The following is an 18,305-nucleotide window of genomic DNA, read 5'->3' as shown; positions in this document are numbered from 1 at the left end:
CGATCTGGTATTTCAAATCCGTTAAGAAGCCTACATAATATATGAGGTGCATCTTCTGCCTGCCCATGCACAGACACTCAGATCTATGCCAGATATGATTTGTGCTATATTTTACACCAGTTTACAGAATACATTATAGTAAAGTTGTTGGACTGCGGAAGGCTATGCTTCTCTCACTAAGCCCCAGAAATGTCACAAATTTTTGTGCAAATAAATTACTTGTGCCATAATTTGTGACTTCATTATAGAAGCGGATTACTGTGTCATTGTTCTCACTCTTGCACCTACCAAGTCCACACTTGCCACATATGAGAATCTCATTCAGTGGGGCTATGGTCTTTGCCATGCAGATATTACACTTCGGCTCCTCTCCGGGCACCCCGGCTGTAACGAAAGAAGAAAAGATATATTGGATGATAAGTTCCCTCTCTAATATTGTAATATATTACAAGAGTGAGGTGAGATGGATAATGGGCTTCTCCAGGTCTCTTGTCAGTTATTCCTGCCGCCACCTATGAACGTTCTGTTCACCCCAAGCTGTCAAAAGGCACTGGATGCAATTACACCTAAAACGCAAAACAATGTACCTGCACCATGTCCAAAATGATCATGACAGCAGTAGGTCCCCCCAAAATAATAGTCTTGTGGTCGTCATGATACTGTGACTGTGTTGGTCCTCCCTGCTTGCAATCTAATCAGGTTACTGTGTTTTCATTCACATAATAGCAAAGTCTCCTTGTATAATCTGATGTGGCTCCCTGGGGCCCCAGTATTGGCACCATGGACTCGACATCAAGCACAGACGTCTGCGTCTTCACATGGCTATCCTGCTTAGGCTACTTTCACACTAGCGTTCGGAGCGGATACGTCTGATGTTTCATCAGACGGATCCGCTCCGATAATGCAGACGTTCGCATCCGTTCAGAACGGATCCGTCTGCATTATTACTTTGAAAATTTTCTAAGTGTGAAAGTTGTCTGAGCGGATCCGTTCAGACTTTACATTGTAAGTCAATGGGGAACGGATCCGCTTGAAGATTGAGCCATATTGTGTCATCTTCAAGCGGATCCGTCCCCATTGACTTCCATTATAAGTCTGGACGGATCCGCTCGCCTCCGCACGGCCAGGCGTACACCCGAACGTTGCAAGCTGCGTTCAGGTGTCCGCTCACTGAGCGGAGCGGAGGCTGAGCGCTGGCAGGCGGATGCATTCTCAGTGGATCCGCCTCCACTGAGAATGCATTGGGGCCAGACGGATGCGTTCGGGGCCGCTCGTGAGCCCCTTCAAACGGAGCTCACGAGCGGACACCTGAACGCAGGTGTGAAAGTAGCCTTATACAACTGCCCCTCGCACTGTGCTGTTATTCTAGCTGCCCCTAAGGTGCAGTTCACACTGTGGAGCTTTTCCCCCACTATAAACACAGGATGTCATTTCTGGTAATGCAGACGCAGCCTCCACCATCAGCCCCCTGAAGAGGCCACAAGTGTGGAGGATGCCAAGACATGATATGCTGCTGAGATAATAACCCAACTCCACAGGAGGAAACCCTGCACAGCCTATGTGACAGCCGAAATACTACAGAAAGCCCCTCACACAGGATTCGCCTCTAGTGTCCATGGGATTCTCCCCCGTCAGGTCTCTGAAAATTCTGTTTAGTTGGTTCTGGGAAAGCTGGGTGATGGTTGTTGATATAGAAGCTCTTCTAGACTGCAGAATTCACTGCCAACCATTCTTAATGCCATACTGCCACACAGCTGGGAAAACGGAGTGCCTCCTGGATTTAGGTAAACAGTCCTTGCACATCTGCAGAGTGACTGATGACCCCGAGACTAACGCCTGGCTTTATGTCAGGTAATGAGCGGTCTGCTATCAGCTCCTGCATTCACTGCCTTGTGTCTCCATTCAGGCCGTGTCTGGGAAGTTCTTGTGGTGGATAAATAACACAGGCACCTATATGAATGGTATAAACAGGAACATGAGCCGCCTCCTCACACATCGGCCCCGCACCCAGGAGATTATGGGATGACATTTACCTTGTTTATTGTAAAAATCCTCATCAGAATCGGGTTTGTGTCGGTTCTGACTGAATTCCTGCGACTGCTCATTCACAAACATGTGCAGCAACACTACACACTGCAGTCAAAATGCCATTTTATTATGTACCATTATGACAAGTTTGGACTTGAGACGGAGTAAGGGAAAGTCTGCATTGTGTTGTGAATGAATGGTTGCCTGAGACTGATAGAAGACAGGGGTCTGAAAGGTTCGGACTCAAAGTTTCAGAGGGTTTTCTACTTGTAGGAAAAGTTCTGCAACTTTCCAATATACCTTAATCAGAATGCCTCAAGACCTCTGCTTGCTGTTAGTCAAAGGAAACACACATATATATATCTCTTATATTATAAAAATGAGTTTGTCTGTCTGTTCTTTATGCGCGACCAAACAACTGGACCGATCGTCACCAAATTTGGCACACAGGTACGTCAGGTGTCCGGGAATGTTTTAGACCTCAGCTCTCTAGGAGGAACCGTTCCTGAGATATTCCCAAAACATGACCTGCATTAACCAATACAAGCCGGCAAGCTTTCACTTAAATCCCAACTGCCATACACGCGGTCACATGACCCTTATCAGCCAATAGGCCCTTAGTCTCCACATACACACAGTTTTACTCCAGGTTTCCATAACAACCCAAACATTTTTCTTCACTGCTATAGGTAAGCTTTAGGCTAGGGCTACAGGACGTCAATAAGGCTAGGTCTACACAACGACATTTGTCGCGCAACATTTTATTGCACCAATGTCGCGCGACAATTTTTATAATGGCAGCCTATGGTGTCGCACTGCAACATGCTGCGACTGCAATGCGACATTCGAGATGGATTTTTCTGCGACTGTCGCAACATGTTGCAATGCGACACCACAGACTGCCATTATAAAAATTGTTACGCGACACTGCTGCAAATGTCGCGCGACAAATGTTGCAGTGCAGTTGTGCCCTATCAGTCGCGCGACAAATGTCGTCGTGTAGACCTAGCCTAATTCTCATGACACATAGGGCACAGCTACACTGCTACATGTGTCACATGACATTGATGCAACTGCGACGCGACAGTCGCTGAAAAATCCATCTTGAATAGATTTTTTGCGACTGTTGCGTCGCAGCATGTCGCAGTGCGACACCATAGCCTAGCATTATAAAAATTGCTGAGACAAAATGTTGCGCGACACATGTCGTCGTGTAGCCCTAAAATTAAAGGGGCGGGGGCAGGGGTCACTGTTAAGGGAGCGGGCTACCGTGGAGGTCACTGTTAAGGGAGCGGGCTACCGTGGAGGTCACTGTTAAGGGAGCGGGCTACCGTGGAGGTCACTGTTAAGGGAGCGGGCTACCGTGGAGGTCACTGTTAAGGGAGCGGGCTACCGTGGAGGTCACTGTTAAGGGAGCGGGCTACCGTGGAGGTCACTGTTAAGGGAGCGGGCTACCGTGGAGGTCACTGTTAAGGGAGCGGGCTACCGTGGAGGTCACTGTTAAGGGAGCGGGCTACCGTGGAGGTCACTGTTAAGGGAGCGGGCTACCGTGGAGGTCACTGTTAAGGGAGCGGGCTACCGTGGAGGTCACTGTTAAGGGAGCGGGGAACAGTGGAGGTCACTGTTAAGGGAGCAGGGAACAGTGGAGGTCACTGTTAAGGGAGTGGGCTACCGTGGAGGTCACTGTTAAGGGAGCGGGCTACCGTGGAGGTCACTGTTAAGGGAGCAGGGAACAGTGGAGGTCACAGATAAGTGGATGGTTCCCTATGGAGGTCAGTGTTAAGGGGCGGAGTGCTGTAGAGGTCATTGTTAAGGGGGCGGGCCCCTGAGGAGTTCATTGTCAAGGGAGTGGGGTGCTGTGAAACTGACTGTTAAAGGGGCGGGCTGCTGTAAAGGTCAAAGTTAGGGCTCATTGCACACGACAGTATGGCTTTTTCAGTGTTTTGTGGTCCTTTTTTTACAGATCCGTTGTTCCGTTTTTTGTTTCCGTTGTGTTTCCGTTTCCTTTCCGTTTTTCCGTATGCCATATACAGTATACAGTAATTACATAGAAAAAATGGGCTGGGCATAACATTTTCAATAGATAGTTCAGCAAAAAAGGAACGGATACGGAAGACATACGGATGCATTTCCGTATGTGTTCCATTTTTTTGCGGACCCATTGACTTGAATGGAGCCAAGCACCGTGATTTGCGGACAAGAATAGGACATGTTCTATCTTTTCACGGTACGGAAATACTGGAACGGAATGCACACGGAGACACTTCCGTTTTTTTTTTGCTCAACCATTGAAATGAATGGTTCAGTATATGTACCGCATACTGAACTCAAAAAACGGCCAGTATACTGAACGCAAAATACTGTCGTGTGCATGAGCCCTAAGGGAGATGGACGACTGTGGAGTTCACTGTTAAAGGGGCGGGGTGCTGTAGAGGTCACTGTTATGGGGAATACTGTCAATATCTTTTAACGACACACACAAACATTAAATGAAATAGATGAAATATACTCGTGCGAAGCCGCGTCCTCTGCTAATATATATATACATACACACACACACACACACACACAGAAGCTGAAAATCTGTCCTGACCTAATATGTGTCATGGCTGAGGGTTTGCTACAATTGTATAAAGCAAAGGCAATACTTTATGTCCAGTCATATTACATACACTGACACATTGTAGCAAACTATCAGAATAGAAACGACATTCGTGCTGCTGCTGTGCTTAGGGTACTTTTACACTAGCATTGTTCGGATCCGGCACGCAGTTTAGGCAAACCGTATGCAAACGGAAATATGTTTTTTCCGGATCCGTTAGTCTCATCTGGAATAACGGATCTGGTATTTATTTTATTTTTTTCAAAGATCAAAAGCCAAAATAGCTCCTCATATGTCCCGGGGCATGCGCAGACCGGAAAACCAGATCCAGCAACGCGGCAATTTCCGAAACACTTGGTACCGGATCCAGTATTAATACATCTCTATGGAAATTAATGCCGGCAAGTGCGGTAGTGTGCCGGGATTTTGGCCGGAAAAAAACACAGCAGAAAGCTGCGGTAATTTGTCTGGTGAAATACCGTACAAGGGAGACATCCTGATGCACACTGAACAAATTGCTTTCCATTCAGAATGCATTAGGACAAAACGGATGCGTTTTTTTCTGGTATTGAGACCCTTTACCGGAATTCAATACCGGAAAAGAATAACGAGAGTGTGAAAGTAGCCTTAGATTGTGATGAGTTTTCTAAACTGGCACACTGAAGCAAATCCTTAGCTGTGTGATCAGGACTAGTCAGGGCAGGTTTTCAGCACTGACCCCACATTGGGCCGGTAAGTCAGCGGCTGGATCTAGAACTTACCGTGCTGAATGTCCTTCCACAGCACCCAGTACTTTGAGTTGTCTTCAAACGTCACGAGGCAGCTTTGCTTTGTGCTACTCACCTACAAGCAGAAGACAAGAAATGATAACGTTCTAGAATATTCAGGGTTCCCGGCCCGCTGATTCCACAATAACCCCTACAGACCGAAAGCTAGATAATAAGCGCACAAAAATTTAAATGCAAAATGAGGAAAATCTTCCCCAAATGCCAAGGACAGGGCAGGCTGCGAATGATACAATGCTGCAGAGACTAAGTGATACCCAGCGCATGACTTATGTGTGTGAACAGGGATCATCACCACTACTGACATGTAACCAGACCTCAGATGTGCCACGGTCTCTGTATCTCACACAGTGTATCACTGCCGTCATCCCTGTCCTCAGGAGCTCACAATCTAACCTCTGTATCGCACACAGTGTATCACTGCCGTCATCCCTGTCCTCAGGAGCTCACAATCTAACCTCTGTATCGCACACAGTGTATCACTGCCGTCATCCCTGTCCTCAGGAGCTCACAATCTAACCTCTGTATCGCACACAGTGTATCACTGCTGTCATCCCTGTCCTCAGGAGCTCACAATCTAACCTCCCTACCGCACACAGTGTATCACTGCCGTCATCCCTGTCCTCAGGAGCTCACAATCTAACCTCTGTATCGCACACAGTGTATCACTGCTGTCATCCCTGTCCTCAGGAGCTCACAATCTAACCTCTGTATCTCACACAGTGTATCACTGCCGTCATCCCTGTCCTCAGGAGCTCACAATCTAACCTCTGTACCGCACACAGTGTATCACTGCCGTCATCCCTGTCCTCAGGAGCTCACAATCTAACCTCTGTATCGCACACAGTGTATCACTGCCGTCATCCCTGTCCTCAGGAGCTCACAATCTAACCTCTGTATCTCACACAGTGTATCACTGCCGTCATCCCTGTCCTCAGGAGCTCACAATCTAACCTCCCTACCGCACACAGTGTATCACTGCTGTTATCCCTGTCCTCAGGAGCTCACAATCTAACCTCTGTATCTCACACAGTGTATCACTGCTGTCATCCCTGTCCTCAGGAGCTCACAATCTAACCTCTGTATCTCACACAGTGTATCACTGCTGTCATCCCTGTCCTCAGGAGCTCACAATCTAACCTCCCTACCGCACACAGTGTATCACTGCCGTCATCCCTGTCCTCAGGAGCTCACAATCTAACCTCTGTATCTCACACAGTGTATCACTGCTGTTATCCCTGTCCTCAGGAGCTCACAATCTAACCTCTGTATCGCACACAGTGTATCACTGCCGTCATCCCTGTCCTCAGGAGCTCACAATCTAACCTCTTTATCGCACACAGTGTATCACTGCCGTCATCCCTGTCCTCAGGAGCTCACAATCTAACCTCTGTATCTCACACAGTGTATCACTGCCGTCATCCCTGTCCTCAGGAGCTCACAATCTAACCTCCCTACCGCACACAGTGTATCACTGCTGTCATCCCTGTCCTCAGGAGCTCACAATCTAACCTCTGTATCTCACACAGTGTATCACTGCCGTCATCCCTGTCCTCAGGAGCTCACAATCTAACCTCTGTATCGCACACAGTGTATCACTGCCGTCATCCCTGTCCTCAGGAGCTCACAATCTAACCTCTGTATCGCACACAGTGTATCACTGCCGTCATCCCTGTCCTCAGGAGCTCACAATCTAACCTCTGTATCGCACACAGTGTATCACTGCTGTCATCCCTGTCCTCAGGAGCTCACAATCTAACCTCTGTATCGCACACAGTGTATCACTGCTGTCATCCCTGTCCTCAGGAGCTCACAATCTAACCTCCCTACCGCACACAGTGTATCACTGCCGTCATCCCTGTCCTCAGGAGCTCACAATCTAACCTCTGTATCTCACAAAGTGTATCACTGCCGTCATCCCTGTCCTCAGGAGCTCACAATCTAACCTCTGTATCGCACACAGTGTATCACTGCCGTCATCCCTGTCCTCAGGAGCTCACAATCTAACCTCTGTATCGCACACAGTGTATCACTGCCGTCATCCCTGTCCTCAGGAGCTCACAATCTAACCTCTGTATCTCACACAGTGTATCACTGCCGTCATCCCTGTCCTCAGGAGCTCACAATCTAACCTCTGTATCTCACACAGTGTATCACTGCCGTCATCCCTGTCCTCAGGAGCTCACAATCTAACCTCTGTATCTCACACAGTGTATCACTGCTGTCATCCCTGTCCTCAGGAGCTCACAATCTAACCTCTGTATCGCACACAGTGTATCACTGCTGTCATCCCTGTCCTCAGGAGCTCACAATCTAACCTCTGTATCGCACACAGTGTATCACTGCTGTCATCCCTGTCCTCAGGAGCTCACAATCTAACCTCTGTATCTCACACAGTGTATCACTGCTGTCATCCCTGTCCTCAGGAGCTCACAATCTAACCTCTGTATCTCACACAGTGTATCACTGCTGTCATCCCTGTCCTCAGGAGCTCACAATCTAACCTCTGTATCGCACACAGTGTATCACTGCTGTCATCCCTGTCCTCAGGAGCTCACAATCTAACCTTCCTACCGCACACAGTGTATCACTGCCGTCATCCCTGTCCTCAGGAGCTCACAATCTAACCTCTGTATCGCACACAGTGTATCACTGCTGTCATCCCTGTCCTCAGGAGCTCACAATCTAACCTCTGTATCGCACACAGTGTATCACTGCTGTCATCCCTGTCCTCAGGAGCTCACAATCTAACCTCTGTATCTCACACAGTGTATCACTGCTGTCATCCCTGTCCTCAGGAGCTCACAATCTAACCTCTGTATCTCACACAGTGTATCACTGCTGTTATCCCTGTCCTCAGGAGCTCACAATCTAACCTCTGTATCTCACACAGTGTATCACTGCTGTCATCCCTGTCCTCAGGAGCTCACAATCTAACCTCCCTACCGCACACAGTGTATCACTGCCGTCATCCCTGTCCTCAGGAGCTCACAATCTAACCTCCCTACCGCACACAGTGTATCACTGCCGTTATCCCTGTCCTCAGGAGCTCACAATCTAACCTCTGTATCTCACACAGTGTATCACTGCTGTCATCCCTGTCCTCAGGAGCTCACAATCTCTAACCTCTGTATCTCACACAGTGTATCACTGCTGTCATCCCTGTCCTCAGGAGCTCACAATCTAACCTCTGTATCGCACACAGTGTATCACTGCCGTCATCCCTGTCCTCAGGAGCTCACAATCTAACCTCTGTATCTCACACAGTGTATCACTGCCGTCATCCCTGTCCTCAGGAGCTCACAATCTAACCTCTGTATCTCACACAGTGTATCACTGCTGTTATCCCTGTCCTCAGGAGCTCACAATCTAACCTCTGTATCTCACACAGTGTATCACTGCTGTCATCCCTGTCCTCAGGAGCTCACAATCTAACCTCCCTACCGCACACAGTGTATCACTGCCGTCATCCCTGTCCTCAGGAGCTCACAATCTAACCTCCCTACCGCACACAGTGTATCACTGCCGTTATCCCTGTCCTCAGGAGCTCACAATCTAACCTCTGTATCTCACACAGTGTATCACTGCTGTCATCCCTGTCCTCAGGAGCTCACAATCTCTAACCTCTGTATCTCACACAGTGTATCACTGCTGTCATCCCTGTCCTCAGGAGCTCACAATCTAACCTCTGTATCTCACACAGTGTATCACTGCTGTTATCCCTGTCCTCAGGAGCTCACAATCTAACCTCTGTATCTCACACAGTGTATCACTGCCGTCATCCCTGTCCTCAGGAGCTCACAATCTAACCTCCCTACCGCACACAGTGTATCACTGCCGTCATCCCTGTCCTCAGGAGCTCACAATCTAACCTCTGTATCTCACACAGTGTATCACTGCCGTCATCCCTGTCCTCAGGAGCTCACAATCTAACCTCTGTATCTCACACAGTGTATCACTGCTGTCATCCCTGTCCTCAGGAGCTCACAATCTCTAACCTCTGTATCTCACACAGTGTATCACTGCTGTCATCCCTGTCCTCAGGAGCTCACAATCTCTAACCTCTGTATCTCACACAGTGTATCACTGCTGTCATCCCTGTCCTCAGGAGCTCACAATCTAACCTCTGTATCGCACACAGTGTATCACTGCCGTCATCCCTGTCCTCAGGAGCTCACAATCTAACCTCTGTATCTCACACAGTGTATCACTGCCGTCATCCCTGTCCTCAGGAGCTCACAATCTAACCTCCCTACCGCACACAGTGTATCACTGCTGTCATCCCTGTCCTCAGGAGCTCACAATCTAATCTCTGTATCGCACACAGTGTATCACTGCTGTCATCCCTGTCCTCAGGAGCTCACAATCTAATACACACGGTCATAGGAACCTGTGGCTGTGGATGGATTCGGCTGGCATTACCTTCACTAGTGGTTCTAGCCGTGGGCAGTGGCGCCTCCCAGGAGCGCAGCTTGTTTTTCCACACTTACCCTCTTAATTTTCCCTAGGTAATAGAGGCCGTCTGTCCAGCGGCACAGCACGTACTGGCCTTCGGCCTGACTGACCATCAGCTCTGAGCAGCCTTGTCCATTCTTTGCAGATGTCTCCATGGATGAACAATGCAGGTGCCCGCAGGATGGGTAGACATCTCGCAGTGTCGGCTCCAGGCTTCTGTCTTCCATGTCTGCCAGACAGGACATGTGACCAAAAACAGAAATTTCACCCATCATTCAATGAACAGAAAGTTCATATATGACACTATCAGCAATGTAACTGCCCCCCTCAACTAGGAATAAAGAGTTAAATGCTGGCTGCTCAGGGTGGACCTTTCTACTTGTGCGTCCCAGGATGCAGGGCCTATAGCTGTACCTTGTTACTGCATGCACCTCAGGGGCTGAGGGTACTTAGACCCATTTTTTGTAGGATCTGGACATGTAGCATGCCACGATGCTTCTTGGGACATTAGTTAATCGGGCCACATGTTCTGGGAGCTGGTGAACCATTTCTTATTCTGAGTCAGAAGCAGTTTCCTCTTCCTGTGTCGCCCTGTCATACAGAGACAGGCGCTCAGGGAGGATGAGATGATGCATCTAACGCCTTGTGAGGGAGAAGATGCAGCAGCAGCTGAGGGCATCGCCTGCATTTACCTGCACGTCCCGCTACCTCCCCCTAGTGGTCCTGGCGGTCTAGTCTCAGTACTCCCTGCGATGGCGGGTCTGCACCCTGCAGCTGGGCACCTGCACCCTGCAATCATCCCCCTGCCGCACTCTACACAGGGTTACACTGGGGTTTACTGGAGAACGGAAATCTGAGCTGTAATTTATATTTCCTGTTTTCTAATAATGTAAAACCTCAAGAACGCCCCCACCCCCCCAGCTCGGTGAGACGCTCTGCAGGACACCTCCTGGCCTCAGCACCGGCCTGTGGTCCTGAGCAGCCACCAGGCCTGGGGTCCTGAGCAGCCACCAGGCCTGGGGTCCTGAGCAGCCACCAGGCCTGGGGTCCTGAGCAGCCACCAGGCCTGGGGTCCTGAGCAGCCACCAGGCCTGGGGTCCTGAGCAGCCACCAGGCCTGGGGTCCTGAGCAGCCACCAGGCCTGGGGTCCTGACCAGTCACCAGGCCTGGGGTCCTGACCAGTCACCAGGCCTGGGGTCCTGACCAGTCACCAGGCCTGGGGTCCTGACCAGTCACCAGGCCTGGGGTCCTGAGCCAGACCTAAGGGAGGTCATTTACAAAACGTGGACGCCAGTTTTCTGTGCGGAAACGGCATTTTGCACAAAGATTTGCGGCTTTTTGACTTTCTATGCCACTCTCGCTCCTTCCTTAAAAAGAGGGCAGAGCTTGGCGAAAGAGGCGGGGCCAGAAAACGGACATAAATTATAACTGGAATCTAGGTCAGCTCCGGGGTAGTGCAGATTTCAGTCACAGACGCAAGAAAAAAAAAGTGTGAAACTCAAGTCTTGAGTAAATGACCCCCAATGACACCCCAACCCCATCACTGATGGTATAGTCCAGCACTGGAATCAGCTCTGACACCCTGATCCCCATTACTGATGGTATAGTCCAGCACTGGAATCAGCTCTGACACCCTGATCCCCATTACTGAGGGTATAGTCCAGCACTGGAATCAGCTCTGACACCCGACCCCCATCACTGATGGTATAGTCCAGCACTGGAATCAGCTCTGACACCCTGATCCCCATTACTGAGGGTATAGTCCAGCACTGGAATCAGCTCTGACACCCGACCCCCATCACTGATGGTATAGTCCAGCACTGGAATCAGCTCTGACACCCTGATCCCCATCACTGATGGTATAGTCCAGCACTGGAATCAGCTCTGACACCCAGACCCCCATCACTGATGGTATAGTTCAGCACTGGAATCAGCTCTGACACCCAGACCCCCATCACTGATGGTATAGTCCAGCACTGGAATCAGCTCTGACACCCAGACCCCCATCACTGATGGTATAGTCCAGCACTGGAATCAGCTCTGACAACCTGATCCCCGGCGATCGCTTTGTGAGTGATGTCTGGTTACGAAAGTGGGTTCTTCTTCTATGGGGATCCCACTTTGGAGGTGAAGGGGTTAACAGGAGCTATACCTTTATAATGTATTGGGATAAGTTGTCAGATGGTGCGGCTCCCCTGTCATCACAGCTGTGACTACTATCCTCATCATCACCTCACCTGCTTGAGGACTTGATAAAGCTAGCAGCTGAAGTCTGTCCATGTCTATAACCCTGAGCGAATGATGGGCATGGTTGTCCTCCGTTACATCAGGTAAGTCAGCGGTTAGTCACTTCTAGAGATGAGCGGATTTCCGCTTATGAAATTCGTTCACGCTTCGTTTACTGGTAAAAGGTGAATTGCGCTATGGATTCCGTTACCACGGACCATAACGCATTTGTAGGACGGAATGCCTTTAGAGGTCATATGACCGGTGGGGGGTGTTACCTCACTATATGACCAGTGTGGGGGGGTTACCTCACTATATGACCAGTGTGGGGGGGGGGGGGGTTACCTCACTATATGACCGGTGTGTGGGGGGGGTTACCTCACTATATGACCGGTGTGTGGGGGGGGTTACCTCACTATATGACCAGTGTGTGGGGGGGGTTACCTCACTATATGACCAGTGTGTGGGGGGGGGTTACCTCACTATATGACCGGTGTGGGGGGGGGGTACCTCACTATATGACCAGTGTGTGGGGGGGGGTTACCTCACTATATGACCAGTGTGAGGGGGGGGGGGGGGGGTTACCTCACTATATGACCGGTGTGAGGGGGGGGGGGGGGGGGGTTACCTCACTATATGACCGGTGGGGGTAAGGGGGGGTTACCTCACTATATGGGGGGGGGGGGGGGTTACCTCACTATATGACCGGTGTGGGGGGGTTACCTCACTATATGACCGGTGTGTGGGGGGGGTTACCTCACTATATGACCGGTGTGTGGGGGGGGTTACCTCACTATATGACCGGTGTGTGGGGGGGGTTACCTCACTATATGACCAGTGTGTGGGGGGGGGGTTACCTCACTATATGACCAGTGTGTGGGGGGGGGTTACCTCACTATATGACCGGTGTGGGGGGGGGTTACCTCACTATATGACCAGTGTGTGGGGGGGGGGTTACCTCACTATATGACCGGTGTGGGGGGGTTACCTCACTATATGACCGGTGTGTGGGGGGGGGTACCTCACTATATGACCGGTGTGTGGGGGGGGTTACCTCACTATATGACCGGTGTGTGGGGGGGGTTACCTCACTATATGACCGGTGTGTGGGGGGGGTTACCTCACTATATGACCAGTGTGTGGGGGGGGGTTACCTCACTATATGACCGGTGTGGGGGGGGGTTACCTCACTATATGACCAGTGTGTGGGGGGGGGGTTACCTCACTATATGACCGGTGTGGGGGGGGGGTTACCTCACTATATGACCAGTGTGTGGGGGGGGGGTTACCTCACTATATGACCAGTGTGAGGGGGGGGGGGGGTTACCTCACTATATGACCGGTGTGAGGGGGAGGGGGGGGGGGGTTACCTCACTATATGACCGGTGTGGGGGGGTTACCTCACTATATGACCGGTGTGGGGGGGTTACCTCACTATATGACCGGTGTGGGGGGGGGTTACCTCACTATATGACCGGTGTGGGGGGGGGTTACCTCACTATATGACCGGTGTGGGGGGGTTACCTCACTATATGACCGGTGTGGGGGGTTACCTCACTATATGACCGGTGTGGGGGGGGGGTACCTCACTATATGACCGGTGTGGGGGGGGTTACCTCACTATATGACCGGTGTGGGGGGGGGGTTACCTCACTATATGACCGGTGTGGGGGGGTTACCTCACTATATGACCGGTGTGGGGGGTTACCTCACTATATGACCGGTGTGGGGGGGTTACCTCACTATATGACCGGTGTGGGGGGTTACCTCACTATATGACCGGTGTGGGGGGTTACCTCACTATATGACCGGTGTGGGGGGGGGTTACCTCACTATATGACCGGTGTGGGGGGGTTACCTCACTATATGACCGGTGTGGGGGGTTACCTCACTATATGACCGGTGTGGGGGGGGGGTGCCTCACTATATGACCGGTGTGGGGGGGGGGGTTACCTCACTATATGACCGGTGTGGGGGGGGTTACCTCACTATATGACCGGTGTGGGGGGTTACCTCACTATATGACCGGTGTGGGGGGGGGTTACCTCACTATATGACCGGTGTGGGGGGGTTACCTCACTATATGACCGGTGGGGGGGGTTACCTCACTATATGACCGGTGTGGGGGGGGGTTACCTCACTATATGACCGGTGTGGGGGGGGGGGTTACCTCACTATATGACCGGTGTGGGGGGGTTACCTCACTATATGACCGGTGTGGGGGGGTACCTCACTATATGACCGGTGTGGGGGGGGGGTTACCTCACTATATGACCGGTGTGGGGGGGTTACCTCACTATATGACCGGTGGGGGGGGTTACCTCACTATATGACCGGTGTGGGGGGGGGTTACCTCACTATATGACCGGTGTGGGGGGGGGGTTACCTCACTATATGACCGGTGGGGGGGCCCCAGTGATGCCGGCGGAGTTCCCTCTGTATCTTACCTCAGTTTGGGGGTCGCTCCGCCGCTCATATGGGGGTGCAGCAGACCCTGTCAGTCCGCCCGGCTCCCCCGCTCTTCCCCATGTTCAGCCGCCGTCACTTTTCCCGCGGATTATTGACGTTTGTCTTATGTAATGAGGAGTGTCCCCCCCGCCGCCCCCGGCCTCTGTCATTGGCCGCGCAGAACCCCGACTCTGCCCCCAGACACCCCCGCCTGCCCGGGGGCAGCACCACGGACCCCGCCGTCCACACCTCCGGCTGTGTGTGCTGTGCTGTACTGTATAGAAGGTACTGACTGTATATACCGGGTGCTGTACTGACTGTATATACCTGGTGCTGTACTGACTGTATATACCTGGTACTGTATGTAATGTACTGACTGTATATACCGGGGGCTGTACTGACTGTATATACCGGGTGCTGTACTGACTGTATATAATGTACTGACTGTATATACCTGGTGCTGTATGTAATGTACTGACTGTATATACCGGGGGCTGTGCTGTACTGTATAGAAGGTACTGACTGTATATAATGTACTGACTGTATATACCGGGGGCTGTACTGACTGTATATAATGTACTGACTGTATATACCTGGTGCTGTACTGTATATAATGTACTCACTGTATATACCGGGTGCTGTACTGACTGTGTAGAAGGTACTGACTGTATATACCTGGTGCTGTGCTGACTGTATATACCTGGTGCTGTACTGACTGTATATAATGTACTGACTGTATATACCGGGGGCTGTACTGACTGTATATAAGGTACTGACTGTATATAATGTACTGACTGTATATAAGGTACTGACTGTATATACCGGGGGCTGTGCTGTACTGTATAGAAGGTACTGACTGTATATACCGGGTGCTGTACTGACTGTGTAGAAGGTACTGACTGTATATACCTGGTGCTGTGCTGACTGTATATACCTGGTGCTGTACTGACTGTATATAATGTACTGACTGTATATACCGGGGGCTGTACTGACTGTATATAATGTACTGACTGTATATAAGGTACCGACTGTATATACCGGGGGCTGTGCTGTACTGTATACAAGGTACTGACTGTATATACCGGGGGCTGTACTGACTGTATATAATGTACTGACTGTATATACGGGTGCTGTACTGACTGTATAGAAGGTACTGACTGTATATACCGGGGGCTGTACTGACTGTATATAAGGTACTGACTGTATATAATGTACTGACTGTATATACCGGGGGCTGTTCTGTATGTAATGTACTGACTGTATATAATGTACTGACTGTATAGAAGGTACTGACTGTATATACCGGGGGCTGTTCTGTATGTAATGTACTGACTGTATATAATGTACTGACTGTATAGAAGGTACTGACTGTATATACCAGGTGCTGTACTGACTGTATATAATGTACTGACTGTATATAATGTACTGACTGTATATACCTGGTGCTGTACTGTATATAATGTACTCACTGTATATACCGGGTGCTGTACTGACTGTATAGAAGGTACTGACTGTATATACCGGGGGCTGTACTGACTGTATATAAGGTACTGACTGTATATAATGTACTGACTGTATATAAGGTACTGACTGTATATAATGTACTGACTGTATATACCGGGGGCTGTGCTGTACTGTATAGAAGGTACTGACTGTATATAATGTACTGACTGTATATACCGGGGGCTGTTCTCTATGTAATGTACTGACTGTATATAATGTACTGACTGTATAGAAGGTACTGACTGTATATACCGGGGGCTGTACTGACTGTATATAAGGTACTGACTGTATATACCAGGTGCTGTACTGACTGTATATAATGTACTGACTGTATATAATGTACTGACTGTATATACCTGGTGCTGTACTGTATATAATGTACTCACTGTATATACCGGGTGCTGTACTGACTGTATATAAGGTACTGACTGTATATACCGGGGGCTGTACTGACTGTATATAATGTACTGACTGTATATACCGGGTGCTGTACTGTATATAATGTACTGACTGTATATACCGGGTGCTGTACTGTATATAATGTACTGACTGTATATACCGGGTGCTGTGCTGTATATAATGTACTGACTGTATATACCTTGTGCTGTACTGTATGTAATGTACTGACTGTATATACCGGGTGCTGTACTGACTGTATAGAAGGTACTGACTGTATATACCGGGTGCTGTACTGACTGTATAGAAGGTACTGACTGTATATACCGGGGTCTGTACTGACTGTATAGAAGGTACTGACTGTATATACCGGGTGCTGTGCTGACTGTATAGAAGGTACTGACTGTATATACCCGGTGCTGTACTGACTGTATATACCGGGTGCTGTACTGTATATAATGTACTGACTGTATATACCGGGTGCTGTGCTGTATATAATGTACTGACTGTATATACCGGGTGCTGTACTGTATGTAATGTACTGACTGTATATACCGGGTGCTGTACTGACTGTGTAGAAGGTACTGACTGTATATACCGGGGGCTGTACTGACTGTATATAATGTACTGACTGTATATACCTGGTGCTGTACTGTATATAATGTACTCACTGTATATACCGGGTGCTGTACTGACTGTATATAAGGTACTGACTGTATATACCGGGGGCTGTACTGACTGTATATACCGGGTGCTGTGCTGTATATAATGTACTGACTGTATATACCGGGTGCTGTACTGTATATAATGTACTGACTGTATATACCGGGTGCTGTATATAATGTACTGACTGTATATACCGGGTGCTGTATATAATGTACTGACTGTATATACCGGGTGCTGTACTGTATGTAATGTACTGACTGTATATACCTGGTGCTGTACTGTATGTAATGTACTGACTGTATATACCAGGTGCTGTACTGTATGTAATGTACTGACTGTATATACCGGGTGCTGTACTGACTGTGTAGAAGGTACTGACTGTATATACCGGGGGCTGTACTGACTGTATAGAAGGTACTGACTGTATATACCTGGTGCTGTGCTGTATATAATGTACTGACTGTATATACCGGGTGCTGTACTGTATATAATGTACTGACTGTATATACCGGGTGCTGTACTGTATATAATGTACTGACTGTATATACCGGGTGCTGTACTGTATATAATGTACTGACTGTATATACCGGGTGCTGTGCTGTATATAATGTACTGACTGTATATAATGTACTGACTGTATATACCTTGTGCTGTACTGTATGTAATGTACTGACTGTATATACCGGGTGCTGTACTGACTGTATAGAAGGTACTGACTGTATATACCGGGGGCTGTACTGACTGTATAGAAGGTACTGACTGTATATACCGGGTGCTGTGCTGACTGTATAGAAGGTACTGACTCTATATACCCGGTGCTGTACTGACTGTATATACCGGGTGCTGTACTGTATATAATGTACTGACTGTATATACCGGGTGCTGTGCTGTATATAATGTACTGACTGTATATACCGGGTGCTGTACTGTATGTAATGTACTGACTGTATATACCGGGTGCTGTACTGACTGTGTAGAAGGTACTGACTGTATATACCGGGGGCTGTACTGACTGTATATAATGTACTGACTGTATATACCGGGTGCTGTACTGTATATAATGTACTGACTGTATATACCGGGTGCTGTACTGTATATAATGTACTGACTGTATATACCGGGTGCTGTATATAATGTACTGACTGTATATAATGTACTGACTGTATATACCGGGTGCTGTACTGACTGTATAGAAG

The 18,305-nt window shown here is 49.2% G+C and overlaps 1 protein-coding gene across 4 annotated transcripts in view; it reads right to left on the bottom strand.

Moving 5' to 3' along the window:
- PHF19 (PHD finger protein 19) overlaps positions 1-14,664 on the bottom strand; it is a 38,326-nt gene extending 23,662 nt beyond the window's left edge. The window contains exons 1-5 of one of the 4 annotated variants that reach the window (XM_040406023.1): positions 10,563-10,704; positions 10,285-10,461; positions 9,906-10,099; positions 5,392-5,473; positions 289-384 (exon numbers count right to left, since the gene is read on the bottom strand). In XM_040406023.1, coding sequence (XP_040261957.1) covers positions 289-384; positions 5,392-5,473; positions 9,906-10,097 — 370 coding nt within the window. In that variant the 5' untranslated portion in view covers positions 10,098-10,099; positions 10,285-10,461; positions 10,563-10,704. Of the gene's footprint in view, positions 1-288; positions 385-5,391; positions 5,474-9,905; positions 10,100-10,249; positions 10,462-10,562; positions 10,706-14,543 lie in introns of those variants that run through there. The other 3 variants (XM_040406021.1, XM_040406022.1, XM_040406024.1) reach the window with 3 other exon arrangements.
- Between the last annotated feature and the right edge of the window lie 3,641 nt (positions 14,665-18,305).

The sequence above is a fragment of the Bufo bufo genome, chromosome 8 (assembly GCF_905171765.1).
Source record: "Bufo bufo chromosome 8, aBufBuf1.1, whole genome shotgun sequence".
NCBI lineage: Eukaryota > Metazoa > Chordata > Amphibia > Anura > Bufonidae > Bufo > Bufo bufo.
Note: the sequence above shows the minus strand (reverse complement) of the source record. Positions and strands in the feature narration are given on the sequence as shown.